The sequence below is a fragment of the Dermochelys coriacea genome, chromosome 13 (genome assembly GCF_009764565.3).
Source record: "Dermochelys coriacea isolate rDerCor1 chromosome 13, rDerCor1.pri.v4, whole genome shotgun sequence".
In the NCBI taxonomy this organism is placed as follows: Eukaryota; Metazoa; Chordata; order Testudines; family Dermochelyidae; genus Dermochelys; species Dermochelys coriacea.
The window spans coordinates 39661446-39679605 of NC_050080.1; the positions used below are offsets into that span (position 1 = coordinate 39661446).

The 18160-nt window shown below is 40.2% G+C and overlaps 1 protein-coding gene across 1 annotated transcript; it reads left to right on the forward strand.

The window, feature by feature from the left end:
* Window positions 1-8721: 8721 nt before the first annotated feature.
* Window positions 8722-9949, forward strand: LOC119842239 (olfactory receptor 5V1). Its single transcript, XM_038370146.2, has one exon. It carries the CDS (start codon window positions 8957-8959, stop codon window positions 9917-9919), a length of 963 nt encoding a protein of 320 aa, XP_038226074.1. The 5' UTR covers window positions 8722-8956; the 3' UTR covers window positions 9920-9949.
* The last annotated feature ends 8211 nt before the right edge of the window (window positions 9950-18160 follow it).

Consider the following 18160-nt stretch of genomic DNA (forward strand, 5'->3'; position numbering starts at 1 on the left):
CTGATAGCTTTCTTTGAAAGGGCAACTGTAGATGCGGGGAAGCAGTAGATGTGATATATCCTGATTTAGTAAGGCTTTTGATACTGTCTCGCATAACCTTCTCATAACAAACTAGGGAAATACAATCCAGATGGAGCTACTATAAGGTGGGTGCATAACTGATTGGAAAAGTATTCCCAGAGAGTAGTTATCAGTGATTCACAGTCATGCTGGAAGGGCATAATGAGTGGGCTCCCACAGGGATCGGTTCTGGGTCTGGTTCTGTTCATTTTCTTCATCAGTGATTTAGATAATGGCATAGAGAGTACACTTTTAAAGTTTGCAGATGATACCAAGCTGGGAGGGGTTGCAAGTGCTTTGGAGGATTGTTCTTCTTAACCTCTGAGGATAGGACAAGAAACAATGGGCTTAAATTGCAGCAAGGGTAGTTTAGGTTGGACATTAGGAATAACTTCCTAACTGTCAAAGTGGTTAAGCATTGGAATTAAATGCCTAGGGAGGTTGTGGAATCTCCATCATCGGGGATTTTTAAGAGCAAGTTGGACAAACACCTGTCAGGGATGGGCTAGAGATTACTTAGTCCTGCCTTGAGTGCAGGGAACTGGACTAGATGACCTCTCAAGGTCCCTTCCAGTTTTGTGATTCTATGATTCATGCCCTTTGGTCCTTGAAATGCATCCATTCAGACCAAAGAGATAAGGGGTACCCCATGGTAGCAGAAAAACAAGGTATAAAGCTGATTAGTTTCAAATTATGTACACAGTATCTTTTACTTGTAAACAGGAAGGGTATAGAAAGATAACTTTAGGAGTATAACTTCGGGAGTACACCTTCTGTGTCAGGTGAATGTAGCATGACTGCATGAGATGTCTTCCTGGAGACTGGTATCATACAGAACCTTTTTCCTGTACTATATTATGACTGGTTAAAAGCAATAAACTTGACTGACATTGGTCATTTGGTCTCTTGAATATATCTGATAATGAACCAAAGTGGGTGAAGTGATTTATTATACAATTCATCAACACTAAGTAGCATTGTATTGGTTGCAATATAATTAAAGAGAGAATGGTATCTGTTGGACTAGTTTGTGCACATCATGAGATCAATACTTCCCTATGAGTCAAGTTCCCATCATCACCCAGTTCCCTACCGTTTTAGTTTTCATCATGATAGTAGATACAAAATAGAGGCCAAACCATTCTTTATCTCACCATGGCTCGTATGCTCCAACATCTGGCATCTTTTCATAATGAGCCAGATCCAAAGTCCTTTGCAGTTAAGGAAAAGACTCTCAATCCTTGACAACAAAAGGTTTTGTATAAAGCCCCGTACAAGGCAAAGGCAACACTTATTTTCTCCATGTCTGATATGGGCTATTACCTGTGTCTCCCCTGCCCACTCTCATAATCAACAGTCACAGATTACGTTCCTGTTTTACAATACAGCTATCCGCCTCCACCTTTCCTATCCCACATACAGAGCATCTTCCCTCACACTGTAGGAGAAGGAGTCCCTCGCTCTTTCAGCAAAGATCAGAAGGATGGGTGCAAGTTAGGCCATCAGACAACAAAGTGGGGATTTTCAAAGGAGCATAGAAAGGTTAGGTGTCCAACTCCTTTTTACATTCAATGGCAGTAGGATCTCTAACTCCCTTAGGTTCCTTTAAAAATCACAGTCAATGTCAACAAGGAGCTTTACACTTTCTTCCTGTAGGAACTTCTGGATCTTCTTGTCCAGTGTTTGAAGTTCAAGGTCTAGAAATCAGACTGACCTGGTATCTTTATCCAATAATTTTTTTAGCTTGGGAGCAATTAATTTTCTTCTTACTCTAAAATAGAATTGCAGATTTACTCATCTAGTACATCAGATTCCTACAGATTTCCATTGAGATCAGAAGTTTTGCCTGCATTAATTTCCTTTGAAATGAGACATTCCCTGATTAGTATTGCTTTGTCTTTGGGGTCAAGAGTTCTACAATCTCTGTTATTTTCCCTTTGGAATCAGTTGTTTTCCATGACTTCAACTTTGAGGTTGGTAATAAGACTGTCCTTGTACTGTTGTTTTTCCTTTCTAAAAATCAATATTAATTTTCCTTATGCAATAATTTCAAATTCCTACCAGCAGAAATATCGAGGGAGATTACATCATCTCATATGAAGGAGAAATTACCAAGCGGGAGAGACGCTAATTTCTGTGAAAGGGAATAACAATAAAATACATCAAGAAATGCAGCATGATCAAGACATCCAGGAAGGAACCCAAAGCTCAGTTTACTGAGATAATTGAAGACTATCAATAGTAGAAAAGAATGGAAAATGTAGTGCAAAGACTATACTCTTCTCTCAAAACATCTGAAGAAAGGGTTAGGGTTAGTGTATGACTGGCAATAGATCACCAGTGTGGAAGGTAAAGCAGCACAGTTAAAATGAAATAATCTGATTCAGAAAAGAGAAATATCTGATCAGATAGCCACCATTTCAGAAAGAATAGGATTCCTTGTTCAATTCATGGGGGGGAACGTAAATGAAGGAGTGGTTTGACACTGCACCCCATAGCTGTCGTAATTGTATTCTTATGATATGATTATAGCATAGCTATCATGCATTTTGTGCAAGATGCGTCATTTAAAGTGTCACTGGAAAACTTATGATTTGCTGAATAGGAATATCATATTTGCATGCATGTCTGATTTTTGTATCTGAAGTTATGAATATTGACTACGTATCTGTATTTCAAATGTATTTACATCTGGGTAACACCCAGTAGGCTGCATGCTTCTAGTCTTGATAGGTGGTTGGGAAGGGCCTATTCAGGGTAATGAACCATAAGGGGAAAGAATAGACCTTAGGAGAAGTTTATCTCCCATCCGATGAGTCTTCCTGAGAACACTGCAAACAGCCTGTAAGTAATGGGTGATATGAGTCTACAAGGGCAGGTGACCAGGTCACATGACTCTGGACTTTGTCTTGGGACATCTGTATTTTTCCTCAAACTGGTGTGGGAACCAAGTTTTGAAACAAAGGGTCCCCACCCTATGCTAAAGCTATATAAGGCAGGGAGCGATATCATGCCACACAAGAGGACTCCTGGAGAGACCTGAGAAACAAAGACTGAACTGGGGGAAGTGCTGGACTCAGGTGAAAGAGATTTCTAGCCTGTGTATGGAAACCTGAGAAACCCAAACTACAAAGCAAATGCAGTTTGTGCCTTGAGAATCTGCCAGACTGCCGGTATCATCAGTGAGGGTGAGAAACTGCTCATTCATAGTCAATCTAACTAGTGCGTTAATCTTAGGTTGCATTTCAGTTTATTTGCTAGATAATCTGCTTTTATCTGTTTGCCATCCCTTCTAATCTTCTAAAATCTAACTTTTGTCATTAATAAGCTTCTTTATATTTGAACCTAAACCAGTGTGCTTTTCAGTGAAGTCTCTGGGGTCATGCAGTGGCTGGCCAGAGCTTGCCTGGAACTGCAGCTGGGTGCGTCCCTGCCTGTGGGAATGCTGGAGGAAGTGTAGGACCGGGAGCGGTTTTGCATCTTGCCACAGCAGCACAGTGTGAGAGGGAGCCCAGACTGGTGAGTCACAAACAAGACATTCTCTTTTTTCCAATTGCTTTGTCTTTTGGGTCAACAGTTCTGCTGTCTCCATTATTTTCCCTCTTTGAATCCGTTGTTTTCCACGGCTTCCCCTTTGAGGTTAGTAATAAGACTGTTCTTGCACTGTTGTTTTTCCTTTCTAAAAATAAAGATTATCTTTCCTCTATACAATAATTTCAAATTCCCACCAGCAGAAATATGAAGGGAGATTACATCATCTCATATGAAGGAGAAATTACCAACCGAGAAAGACATAAATTTCTGTGAAAAGGAATGACAACAAAATACACCCAGAAGTGCTGTAGGATCCAGACGTCCGGGTAGGAACCCAAAGCTCATTTTACTGAGATTATCGAAGACTATCAATAGTAGAAGAGAATTGAAAATGTAGTGCAAAGATTATAATTTTATCTCAGGAAATCTGAAGGAAGGATTCGGGTTAGGGGCAATAGATCATCAGTGAGAACGGTAAAGCAGCACAGTTAAAATGAAATAATCTGACTATCAAATAGAAATACCTGCTCAGGCATCCACCATGTCAGAAAGAGTATGATTGCTTGTTCAATCCAGGAGGGAAGGAAATTAAGGTAGATGAGTTATAGAAAAGCATGCCTAAGAAAGAGCAATGAATGGCTTTCAGATTTAGAACATAAGAACCTAAGAACGGCCATACTGGGTCAGACTGAAGGTCCATCTAGCCTAGTATCCTGTCTCCTGACAGTGACCATTGCGAGGTGCTTCAGAGGGAATGAACAGAACAGGTAATCATCTACTGATCCATACCCTATTGCCCATTCCCAACTTCTGGTGAACAAAGGCAAGGGACACGATCCCTGCCCATTCTGGCTAATAGCCATTGATGGACCTGTCCTCCATGAATTTATCTAGTTTATTGACTCCTTGTGTGTATATTTTATTTTTCACTACAAGACTCCGTTTCTTTTCCTCAAATGTGATATTTATTGCTTGTAACATTTTTGAAATTAAAAAAAATAGTGTTTCTCTTCTCTCTCTGTGTGTATGTTTTTCTGGATTTCCATTTTTCTTTTACACATTTATGTTGCACCAATGTCAATGTACCATTAACATTCCTGGTGTAGACATAGTTTCTATGAGTGCATCATAAATTAGTGAATGAGGAGATAAAAAGTGTGTAAGGGAAAACAAAGGAACAGAGTAGTTAACCTCTTGATAGAATTTACCACCATATATTTTTCTGACAGGTTTCCAGGCCCTGGTTAATGTACTGCCCTCCATTCCCACTTTCGGTCTTATACAGTATGACGCCTTTGGCTATTTTGAAATATATAATTTTTTAAATATTTTGGACAGGGGAATGTTTTGTGCTTGTGGTTTGACACGTTTGGCTGATTTTAGTTAGAAAAAGTAAGGGTTAATCTGAAAGAATCAAAAGAGATGACTTCAAGAAAAGGAGTTTTAAAACAATGAAAAATTGGTTAGTTTTAGTAAGGAGAGAGGTTGGTTATTAAAGAGAGGAAAGATTTTTGGTTAGGCTTATTAAGGAGAGAGAGTTTTAAAGACTAAAGTTTCAAAGAAACATTATTATAGAATGAAAAAAAATGAAATAAAAGAGGAAAATATAAAGGTGGATTGAAGGAGGAGGATTTAAAAAGAGAGATTTTGGAAAAAAAAGAAGAAGAAAATATGAAGGTTAAAAAAAAAGGTTGAAAGAATGCACAAGACAGAAAAAAAGGGAATTTTAAAAAGTAGCCATGTTCAGTGACAAAGGGCTGTGTGACAGAGCTAAAGTATTTATACAAGTCTTTTGTATTTTACATAGAATTATTTCTAATCAAAATATTTTGTTTTATTGTAAATAATATTCAGCCTTTACAAAGCTAAAGAAAACAAAAATCTTATCTCTTGTGAAAAGGGTTAACTCTTTTAAGTTAACCTGTGCTTTGTATAATTTCTTTACAAAAGTTTTCCTTTGGGAAAATCTTTCAAAAGCACACCTGTGGTTTATCAGTCTTCTTATCTCTTACAAAAGTTGCTTTTAATAACTGCTTTTGCTACAGCTTAAAATTGTCCTCACTAAAAAATAACCAATGTTAGTCTGAAACTTAGGGCGGAAACTTTTTATCACTTTTACAAATTGGCAGTTACTAGGGGTTCGTGGTTTCAACTCTGGGGGTGCTTCTGCATGCTTGTTTATTTTTTAATTTAAACACATGTGTAAAAGTGCTAAATGAAGGACAACCTGTGGGGGAAATGTTTCAGAGTGGTAGCTGTGTTAGTCTGTCTCAGCAAAAATAACAAGGAGTCCTTGTGGCACCTTAGAGACTCACAAATGTATTTGGGCATAAGCTTTTGTGAGCTGAAACCCACTTCATCAGATGCATGGAGTGGAAAATACAGTAAGAGGAATATATATTATAGCACATGAAAAGATGGGAGTTGCCTTACCAAGTGGGGTGGGGGGAGCAGGGTCAGTGCTAATGAGCCAATTCAATTAAGGTGGAAGTGGTCTATTCTCAACAGTTGACAAGAAGGGGTGAACACCAAGGGAGGAGAAATTACTTTTGTATTGTTAACAAGGCCAATGCAATCAAGGTGGCCCATTTCCAGCAGTTGACAAAAAGGTGTGAGTATGAGCAGAGGGAAAATTACTTTTTGTAGTGACCAAGCCACTCCCAGTCTTTATTCTGGCCTAATTTCCTAGTATCCGGTTTGCAAATTAATTCCAGTTCTGCATTTTCTCTTTGGAATCTGTTTTTGAAGTTTTTTTTGTTGAAGAATTGCCACTTTTAAGTCTGTTATTGGCTGCTGACAATGGATCGTGTGATTCGGTCTCGATGAAAGCTACAGGCATGTTGGTTAATACAGTGGTCAGTAGGTTTCCAGTATAGGGTGGTGTTTATGTGACCATCGATCACATCACACGATCCATGGTCTACAGCCAAGGACTCCTAGTTATTTTTGTGTTGGGGGAAATGTTTGTTGTGTTGGGGAAATGTTTCTTCAAACATGCTTGTTTTTTAAGTGTATATTCCTTTACAAAACTTAAATTAAAAGTCAATTTCCAGTAAAACTTTAACTATATAAAAAAGCTGTGGAAACATCCTTGTGGAAAAGGGCTTATCTCAGGAGGGATGGGGAAGGGAGGAAGGAGGAGACGGTGGGCTGTAGAACAGCTTCTGATTGGTTCAGCAGGGTTTAATCCCAAGGCTCGCAGCCTCCAGTATAGTTATCATTTCCCTAGGGACAGCCGCTGGGTAAGCTTGCTGCTTGGCTCTTGCTACCGCTTTCTATAATTTACCTCTCTCACTAGCCATGTGTTCTGCTCACAAACAAAAAAAGATCTTTCTCTCTCTTGCTGTTTTCGATACTTTACCTGTCACACAGCCCTTTGTCACTGAACACAGGCTTTCTTGCTAATTTTTAAAATGCCCTTTTTTTGGTCATGTGCTCCCTTTCAACCTAATGCTTTTCCCCTTTATATACATACTTTTTTCAAAATAACTCTTTTTAAATGCTCCTCCTTCAATCCATCTTGATATTTTCCTCTTTTATTTCATATTTTTTGTATTTTATAATAACCTTTCTTTCAAACTTTTATCTTTAAAACCCTCTCTCCTTAATAAACCTAACCAAAAATCTTTCCTTTCCTTAATAAGCAACCACCCTCCTTAGTAAACCTACCTACCCTAACCAACCTTTTATTTTGTTAAACTGCTTTTCATTACGTTCTCTCTTTCTATTCTTCCAATTTTTTTCTTTAAACCCCTCTCTCCTTCATAAACCTAAACAAAAATCTCTTTTCTTTAATAACCAATCCCTACTCTTTTAAAAACCTCTCTCCTTAGTAAACTGAACCAATCTTTCTTTTTTAAAAATTCCTTTTCTTTAAGCTCTTTCTTCCTATTCTTTCAAACTAACCCTTCCCTTTTTTCTAAGAAATCAGCCAGATGTATCAAAACACAAGCACACAACATTCCCCAGTCCAAACATTAAAAAACATTTTTTTTTCAAAATGACCAACAGTGCCAAACCTGTACACAACCAAAATCAGCAATGGAAGGTGGGACATAACCCTGAAAAGGGGCATGTAAACCTGTCAGAAAAGTATACGGTGATGAATGCTATTGAGGGGACGACTATTGAAGAGATTTCAGATTTATTGGCTCTGATACCTTTGCTTTAAGAGAAAGGATCTGCTACTTCCCTTTAAACATATCTGTATTTCATTGCTCATAAAATTTGGAGAAATAAACAATCTCTCTCTGTCTCTGTCTCTCTCTCTCTCTTACACACACTCTGTATTTTTATCTTTTTCTGTTTATTTCTTTCTTTCATTTTCTCCAATTTTTTATTTTTCTCCAGGCACATTCTCCCTTCTGAATAAAAATGACTTTCTTATTTCTATCTTGATGAATTTTCATTTCTATTTCGCTTACATTTCTTTAAATGGGGTTGGATTCCGGTCTCAGTTGCTCTTGTGTAAATCCGCATGAAGCTGATGCAATTTACCCTGGTGTAACTGAGATCAGGTAACAGCCCATGGTCTGTGTTTAGGTTAATTTTGTGTCTTTGTCTGTTTCTCAGCTGCATCTATCAAATGGTGCAAATTTTTCATTGAATCTGCTTTGATAGAGGACAGCTGGATAGACCTTCATACAAACCTCAGCCTCTTTGGTGTTCGGTGTGTGTCTCCTGGGTTATGTCCATGCTGCACCTGGGCAGTGTAATTCCCTGCTCCGGTGACCTACACACATTATCTTTGATGGAGCTATTGTGCTAAAAATAGCAGTATAGCCTCGGCAGCACAGACTAGCTGCCCGAGTACAATCCCATCTGAGATCCTAGGTACATCCACAGGTGGCCCTCCCAAGCCCCTGTATGTGCTATCCTGTTCTCACTGCTATTTTTATTCTGCTAGCTTGACCATAGCTAGTATACATATGTCTACCCAAGGTGGGAATTACACCTCCCAGCTGCAGGTCAGACTACCAGTGGTTGAACTCTAAATATCTTTTGTTTCCAATCTATTGATTTTTTGTTATATCTTTTAGGTTTGTTGCTATGACACTGATAGGATTAATTCCAAAATCCCAGCCTAAAAGTCTTTATTTAAATTCAAGGGAGCTTACGGGAGTTAGATGGGACATTTCCATAATTCAGTAGGGTTCCATGCTCTTGATTCACCTGTATTGGAAGCTCAATCTCTTAATTATATTAGTCTTCCTCTGTTTATTGACAACTTCATTCTTCTAGTGGAGAGATGCAGTGGGTATGAGGTTACCTACTCCAGGTTTCTGCTAGTGTATCCAACAGCACAAACTGACTGTGTGCACTCCATCAATATTTAATGATTTTCTTTTTCTAGATACAGATTATGGAGAAAGCGGAAGGGAGAAATCAAACGCCCATCGTGGAATTCATCCTCTTAGGATTTGGGAATGCCCCTGAACTTCAGCCCCTTCTCTTCCTCGTGTTTCTAGTGATCTACATTGTGACTGTTGCAGGGAACATCCTTATTATTGCGCTGGTTGTGACTGATCAGCACCTTCACATCCCCATGTACTTCTTACTGGGGAACTTGTCCTGCTTGGAGACCTGTTACACCTCAACCATCCTGCCCAGGCTGCTGGCCAGTCTCCTGACTGGGGACAGATCCATTTCTGTTAAGGGCTGCATTCTGCAATTATACTTATTTGGTGTCATGTCATCTACAGAATGTTTGCTGCTCACGGCGATGTCTTATGATCGGTATGTAGCGATATGCAATCCACTCCGTTATGCTGCTCTGATGAATGGCAGGGTTTGTTTCCAGCTAGTGGCAGGGTCCTGGATAAGTAGCCTTGTGGGCTGTGCCATAGCACATATTTTCTTGTTCCGATTAACGTTCTGTAATTCGAAAGAAATTGATCATTTCTTTTGTGATTTTTCACCCATCATAAAGCTGTCCTGTGATGAAACCCAGACACTTCAACTGGTAACATTTATTGTCTCTGCCATAGGGACACTTGTGCCCTGTCTATTGACTCTGACATCCTACATTTGTATCATCACCACCATCCTGAGAATCCCTTCCACCACAGGGAGGCAAAAGGCCTTTTCCACCTGCTCCTCTCACCTCATTGTGGTTTCACTTTTCTATGGGACACTGATTACTGTCTATGTGGCTCCAACAGCTAACACTCCCAAGGTCCTACACAAACTATTCTCAGTCTTCTACACAGTCCTGACTCACATGATGAATCCTGTCATCTACACCCTGAGAAACAAAGAGGTCAATGAGTCCCTGAGAAAAGCTATTCTTAAACTGATTGTTTTCAGAAAAGGCATAGACTCTTAAAGGACAAATTTTACCATGTAAAAAAACAGAGATGAAATGATATAGTTTCTTAGACATGGCCCATCTGAGCCCTTGAGAACAGAGTTACCCCTTATCAATCAGTCTTTCTTTCTTTCTTTCTTTCTTTCTTTCTTTCTTTCTTTCTTTCTTTCTTTCTTTCTTTCTCTGCTACTTTTTGAGGATTTATCTTTCATGCATTTGACATTTCTTTATATAAAACTTGATACTGTAAGATTTCAGAGTAGCAGCCGTGTTAGTCTGTATTCGCAAAAAGAAAAGGAGTACTTGTGGCACCTTAGAGACTAACAAATTTATTAGAGCATAAGCTTTCGTGAGCTACAGCTCACTTCATCGGATGCATTTGGTGGAAAAAACAGAGGAGAGATTTATATACACACACACAGAGAACATGAAACAATGGGTTTATCATACACACTGTAAGGAGAGTGATCACTTAAGATGAGCCATCACCAGCAGCAGGGGGGGGAAGGAGGAAAACCTTTCATGGTGACAAGCAGGTAGGCTAATTCCAGCAGTTAACAAGAATATCAGAGGAACAGTGGGGGGTGGGGTGGGAGGGAGAAATACCATGGGGAAATAGTTTTACTTTGTGTAATGACTCATCCATTCCCAGTCTCTATTCAAGCCTAAGTTAATTGTATCCAGTTTGCAAATTAATTCCAATTCAGCAGTCTCTCGTTGGAGTCTGTTTTTGAAGCTTTTTTGATGAAGTATAGCCACTCTTAGGTCTGTGATCGAGTGACCAGAGAGATCGAAGTGTTCTCCAACTGGTTTTTGAATGTTATAATTCTTGACGTCTGATTTGTGTCCATTAATTCTTTTACGTAGAGACTGTCCAGTTTGGCCAATGTACATGGCAGAGGGGCATTGCTGGCACATGATGGCATATATCACATTGGTAGATGCACAGGTGAATTGGTAGATGCTCGTTCACCTGTGCATCTACCAATGTGATAGATGCCATCATGTGCCAGCAATGCCCCTCTGCCATGTACATTGGCCAAACTGGACAGTCTCTACGTAAAAGAATGAATGGACACAAATCAGACGTCAAGAATTATAACATTCAAAAACCAGTTGGAGAACACTTCGATCTCTCTGGTCACTCGATCACAGACCTAAGAGTGGCTATACTTCAACAAAAAAGCTTCAAAAACAGACTCCAACGAGAGACTGCTGAATTGGAATTAATTTGCAAACTGGATACAATTAACTTAGGCTTGAATAGAGACTGGGAATGGATGAGTCATTACACAAAGTAAAACTATTTCCCCATGGTATTTCTCCCTCCCACCCCACCCCCCACTGTTCCTCTGATATTCTTGTTAACTGCTGGAATTAGCCTACCTGCTTGTCACCATGAAAGGTTTTCCTCCTTCCCCCCCCTGCTGCTGGTGATGGCTCATCTTAAGTGATCACTCTCCTTACAGTGTGTATGATAAACCCATTGTTTCATGTTCTCTGTGTGTGTGTATATAAATCTCTCCTCTGCTTTTTCCACCAAATGCATCCGATGAAGTGAGCTGTAGCTCACGAAAGCTTATGCTCTAATAAATTTGTTAGTCTCTAAGGTGCCACAAGTACTCCTTTTCTTTTTGCGGATACTGTAAGAGACATTCTTTATGAAAAGTGGTATTTCAGCACTCTGCTTCATTCATCTGTACATGAGCACTAGTGCCCAAATTCTGCAAGAGGCTTAACATCTTTTGAGGGGTTCTGGGTCTCATCTATTCCCACTGAAGCCAATGACATTCATTCTCCACAGATTAGAATCCTCGGTTGTCAATTACACCTCTGAAAAGTAGGTGACAAATGTTGCCTCCACAGTGAGTGGAGAACTGGGATTGGGCAGTATTCTATGCAGATCTGTAACGGGGCAGACAAAAAATGAAAGTCTGTGGAGGGTTGGGACTCTCAGTGTCCTGCCATGTGAAATTTCCTGCCTGTTCATACATCTTTGCAGGATCAAGGTAACATTAAAATATCTAAAAAGAACAGGAGGACTTGTGGCACCTTAGAGACTAACAAATTTATTTGAGCATAAGCTTTCGTGAGCTACAGCTCACTTCATCGGATGCAATTAAGTGAGCTGTAGCTCACGAAAGCTTATGCTCTAATAAATTTGTTAGACTCTAAGGTGCCACAAGTACTCCTTTTCTTTTTGTGAATACAGACTAACACGGCTGCTACTCTGAAACCTGTCATTAAAATGTCTATATCGATGCTGATATAAATATAGATATTGATAGAGATATATAAAATGCAAAGATAAGATGTATGGCCAAAATTTTCAAAGCTCATGAGACCCAATTTACTTCCCACACCGAAATAAAAAGAAATGAATGAATTAAAATGAACAGGAAATGAGCACCCCAAAGCACTAGGCAACTTTGCAAATCTCAGCCTAGATAGTGTAACATGGGCCTCCCTCACCACAGACAGAAATGCGCTATTTGCATAAAAAAATTTACCACCAAAGTTGGAGAAAAAATGAATTAAAGAAGAAAATGTCACTGAGTTTCCCTGGTGTTTTTGTTCTTCCTCCACATTTCTGGGCCCTGTTTTTTTGCCAAAATATATTGTAATTCACCTTTCTCGGTGTAACTGGTTAGGTGCTCATTCCTCCCCTGACCACCCACCCCACCTTTCTGCTCTCTCCTGGTGCAGGGCCATATGCAGTTCATAGACTGAGGTATATACAGTATCAGATTTTGTTTGAATGAATAGTTTATTTGGCCAGCCCAAAGTGATTCATGAATTTAACTCAAATTAGCTGGATATTTTCAGCAAAAAGCAATCAAAATCTTTCAGGACTTAGATGCGGGGCAGCAATCCGCTCCTGTTATAACATTTAAACTTGTGGTTATTGCACTCATGTGGGAAATGTGTGTGTGGGTGTGTGTGTAAGACCCACGTTCAATATCCTCTCTGCCTGATGGTCAGGGGAGGAAAGTCCTCAGTCTTCCACATTACAAAGAAGTGTACTGGCCTGTGGAATACTCTCTGCAGAAGCTCTCTCTCTCTCCTTTAAAAGAGGTTCCATTGGGTATAAATAATTAAATAGTCATTGAAACAGGGAGTTGAACTTCGATCTCCTGCAGCCAAAGTGTGCGTCTTAACTCCCAGACTACAGAGTCATCCTTGGATTTGCTTTTTGGCCTAATGACTATTGATTCTCATCATGAATTAACATGAATAGTCATTGAGATATGAAAAGTAAGTGAGAATGACTTGTAGCCTGGTGGTAAAGCTTTTATTTTCCAGAACTGGCAGAGAAATAAAAAAAATCAGTGGGTCACTGAGCTCTAATTGTCATCTTCTGCCACGGAACATCTGGCAGGACCGAAATACACACTGAGTGGGTTATCCATCAAGGATTGGGTTTCTTTTGGTTAAGACATAGGTCTGAAAATCACGACTCTTCATTTCTCTTCCTAGATCAGCCACTTACTCCCTATAGTCCAGAAAGTTTGTCATAAACTAATTCATCCTTATGCAGAGTGTGGGGTATTGAAAACTGTGTTTAAATTACATGCTGTCACTCTGAGTGTAAAGGGATTTTCTGGTCCCACTTGCAGACTGGGGCTCTCTGTATGGAAACGTATGCTCGGGTTGTTGTGAGTCATTCTGCATCCAGCCAGGCTAGTGTTAGGCCTCTCTGTTTTAGGGAGCAGCCTGCTTTGTCCCTCAGTTTTGGTGTTCTTGCATCGTATAGGTCTGAATTGTAAGAAATAAATGAACCTTTGCCTATACTTTTCACTCTGCGCCCTTTTCTCTTAACTTTAATATCCTATATCTCCACCATCCTCCTAATCCCTGGAGGCAAAAGGCCTTTTCCATCCACACCTCCCACTTGTTCTATGGGACTTTGATTATTGTCTACATGTTACCAAAGTCCAACTCACCGAGAGATCTGAACAAAGGGTTCCATCTCTTCTAAACAGTCCTGACTCCCCTGTTCAGTCCCCTCTTCTACAGCCATCAAAATACAAAGGTAAAGGAGGCCCTGAGTAATTCTGTGGGTAAACTTGTGCCATGCACATGAATTCAGAGAATCCAAGTGAATGTATTTTTTTTTATTCAAAAGGAAGGGGGATACATTCTGCTGGTTTAATGAGTCACAGTAGAAGCTTAGTGTCTTCTACCTTCTTTGTTGTTTCCCTCTTGTTTAGTCAGGCTGTGGTGGTAGAAAATGAGGATGACCTGATTGGTTTGCCTCATGAAGATCCTTCAATCCGTAATAAACTACAATGTGCACATCTCCACCTCTGGGACTATCAGAGGTAGCTGAGAAAATCAATGTGAACCAATAAAAAGCAGCATCATGAATTTAGGTGGAACATTTTTGAATGTGGGTTTCTAAAGTTAATTTCCCCAGCCAAATACTAATGTAGGAACCTAAATATCATGACTCCAGGATTGAAAATCTTTCTAGGAACACTTGACTCTACGGCTTCAGCATACTCGTATTTACAAGTAAGGCGGGCAAAACTCTACATTCACATCTCTCAGTTCCTCAGGGCAAATCTGGGAGTCATGAATAAAGCCAGTCATGAAATGAACAAAGCCAGTTATTTAGGACGTTTTGGGTTTTTTCTACAGTCTCCCCAGAAAGAAGTGGAGTCCTCTGACCAGCAGACTATAGAGTCACTCTTATATTTGTTGTCTTTCTTGCTGACCCAATGACTCTTCCATTAGTTATCCAGAAGAAAACAGCTTCAACTGGAGCCACAGAGGAAGTCCCAAGTACCATAATATCCCATTGCCCAGTGGTGACGACACTCGCTTGAGAAGTAACATAGCTTTGTTCAAATCCTCCCTTTTCCCCTTCCAACAGAGGGAGAACTTGAACAGGGATCTCTGATATCCCAGCTCAGTACCCTAACCACTGTGCTAAAAGTGACAAGGGAATCCCTCCTTCCACCCCAACTTTTTGTGTGAGCTCACCTACCAGATTGGGCCCCTTAGGTGAGTTAGGTGGAGGAACTCGGGGATGAATGTTATCCACATGCCTGGTCTGAGGCTGCAGTGCACATGCCGGGAGACAGAAACCTAGGCACCCTGGGGAATTTCATTGCAAAAAGTAGGCCCCAAGTTGAGTTTAGATGCCTACAGAGTTTGGGAGAAGCTGAGTGGAGGTTTGGAGAATCCTACTGGGGCCTGATTCTGGGATTTGGGCACCTAGAGTGGTTAGGAGCCAAAGTCCATTTTTTGTATGTTGCCCCCTGCTGCTTTTGAAAATCTCACTAGGTTCCTATCTGCGTCTTTAGGCAAACAAATTCCATTGACACTCTGGCCCTGAGTGTTTGGAAATAAAGGACCAGGGCTCTAACCCCAGCTCTGTGTGTGTTTTTACAGTCTGGGTTGTAACTGTGCCTCTCCTCCATGGGCAGCACGGACTGGTTACAATGGAAGCACAACACGTAGCAATTCTTCTGTGTTCTTCTTTTGATAGTAGTATTTTTTATCACACATTATTTTGAGATGCTGGAGAACTTTGAATGTGGACAATGGCCCAGATTCTCATCTCAGTTATGCTGGTGTAAATACAGAGTAATTCCCCTTACTCCAGTGGTATAACTGTTATCAATACCCAGCTCAGTATCTCAGGGATAAAAACACACTGGTTCAGACGCACCCTTGGTGTAGCTACAGTGAAAAGAGAGGAGGTACACCAGGGAACAATTTGGACCATGCTATTGAAAACTCACTGCAACTTACTAGCAATATTTCAGAGGACATGATGCAATCAGTGTTGGTGTTAATTAATACCCAAAGGCCCTAATTACAAACCCTCCATCACCACTGGGATAATTAGTGAAGACATAATTTAGAGTCCATGGAGGGATTCTTGTGCTGTGTTTATACCTCAGTTATTTAAATCCCAAATTCCCCAGTTGCAAACAGGCTAGGACAAGTTTCAGAGTAGCAGCCGTGTTAGTCTGTATTCACAAAAAGAAAAAGAGTTCTTGTGGCACCTTAGAGACTAACAAATTTATTTGAGCATAAGCTTTCGTGAGCTACAGCTCACTTCATTGGATGCATTCAGTGGAAAATACAGTGGGGAGGTTTATATACACACACAGAGAACATGAAACAATGGGTTTTAGCATTCACACTGTAAGGAGAGTGATCACTTAAGATGAGCCATCACCAGCAGCGGGGGTGGGGGGGGGAAGGAGGAAAACCTTTCCTGGTGACAAGCAAGGTAGGCCATTTCCATCAGTTAACAAGAACATCTGAGGAACAGTGGGGGGTGGGGTGGGGGGGAGAAACAGTATTTCTCCATGTTATTTCTCCCCCTCACCCCACCGCCCACTGTTCCTCAGATGTTCTTGTTAACTGATGGAAATGGCCTACCTTGCTTGTCACCAGGAAAGGTTTTCCTCCTTTCCCCGCCCCCCCACCCCCCGCTGCTGGTGATGGCTCATCTTAAGTGATCACTCTCCTTACAATGTGTATGTTAAAACCCATTTTCTCGTGTTCTCTGTGTGTGTATATAAATCTCCCCACTGTATTTTCCACTGAATGCATCCGATGAAGTGAGCTGTAGCTCACGAAAGCTTATGCTCAAATAAATTTGTTAGTCTCTAAGGTGCCACAAGTACTCCTTTTATTATTTATTATTTTATAGCACACACAGGTATGCTAAAATCTTAACAGAAAATTTCTTTTCCATAACAAATGAGTTTACAATCCCAATGTATGACACTTCAAGATACATCAAAACTTCAGCAATCATATGATATACAAAAGTGATAAAATGCTTGGCATTTCTTACCTAGATGAGGTTTACCTGGGCTTGAATCTATTTACCTCAGCTGTATGACTTTTGTTTTCCATTCGTGTAAGTGAGAGGGGAATCTGGACTGTTGACTTGAGTGAACTTTTCATAGAATCAAAGATTTTAAGGTCAGTAGAGGCCTTTAGCATAATTCCATCCACAGAATCTCAGCTGGTGTTTCCTGAATGAAACCCAGCAAGTTCACCTGAACATGAGGCTACTTTTCAGAGAAATATCCCATCTCTCTGGAAGGAGTTGCCAGAGATAATTCATAGATTCCAGGGCCAGAAGGGACCATTGTGATCATCTGGTTGGAGCACAGGCGAGAGAACTTTCCCCAGAATAATTCCTTTTGAATAAGTACAGAACTTTAAAAAAAAAATTGGGTCAATGATTTTCCTGTCTCTGTTATTTTCCCTTTGGAATTAGTTATTTTCCATGTCTTCCCCTTTGAGGTTAGTAACAAGACTGCCCTTGTACCATTGTTTTTTCTTTCTAAAAATAAACATTCAGTTTCCTTATGCAATAATTTCAAATTCCCACCAGCAGAATATCAAGGGAGATTACATCATTTCATACGAAGGAGAAATTACCAAGTAGGAGAGATGCTAATTTCTGTGAAAGGGAATAACAACAAAATACACCAAGAAGTGCAGCACGATCGAGACATCCAGGAAGGAACCCAAAGCTCAGTTTACTGAGATAACTGAAGACTATGAATAGCAGAAGAGAATGGAAACTGCAGTGCATAGACTATAATCTTGTCTCAGAAAAGGTGATGGAAGGGTTAGGGTTAGGGTTAGGATACGGCTGGCAATAGATCATCTGTGAAAGGGAAAGCAGTACAGTTAAAATGAAATAATCTGATTTAGAAATAAAAAATTCCTATCCAGGCATCCACCATGTCAGAAAGAATAGGATTGCTTGTTCAATCCAGTGGGAAAGTAAATGAAGATAGATGGTGTGACACTGCACCCCGTAGTCTTCATAGGGATATTATTATGATATGGTTGTAGCATAATTATGATGCCTTTTGTGCAAGACGGGTCATTTAAGGTGTCATTGGAAAAGCAATGATTTGCTCAATATGATTATCCTGTTTGTATGCATGTCTCATTTTTGTATCTGAAGTTATGACTATTGACTATGTCTCTGTATTTCAAATGTAGTTACATCTGGACAACATCCACTAGTGAAGATGCTTTCAGTCTCCATAGGTGGTTGGGAAGGCCCTATTTAGGATAATGAGCCATCAGGGAAAACAATTGGCCTTATGAGAAGCTTATCTCCCACCTGGTGAGCCTTCCTGAGAACACTCCAGAGAGCCTGTAAGTAATGGTAGCCATGACTCTACCAGGGCAGGTGACCAGACTCCATCTTGGGACTTATGTAGTTGTCCTCAAACTGGTGTGGGAACCAAGTTTTGAAACAAAGAG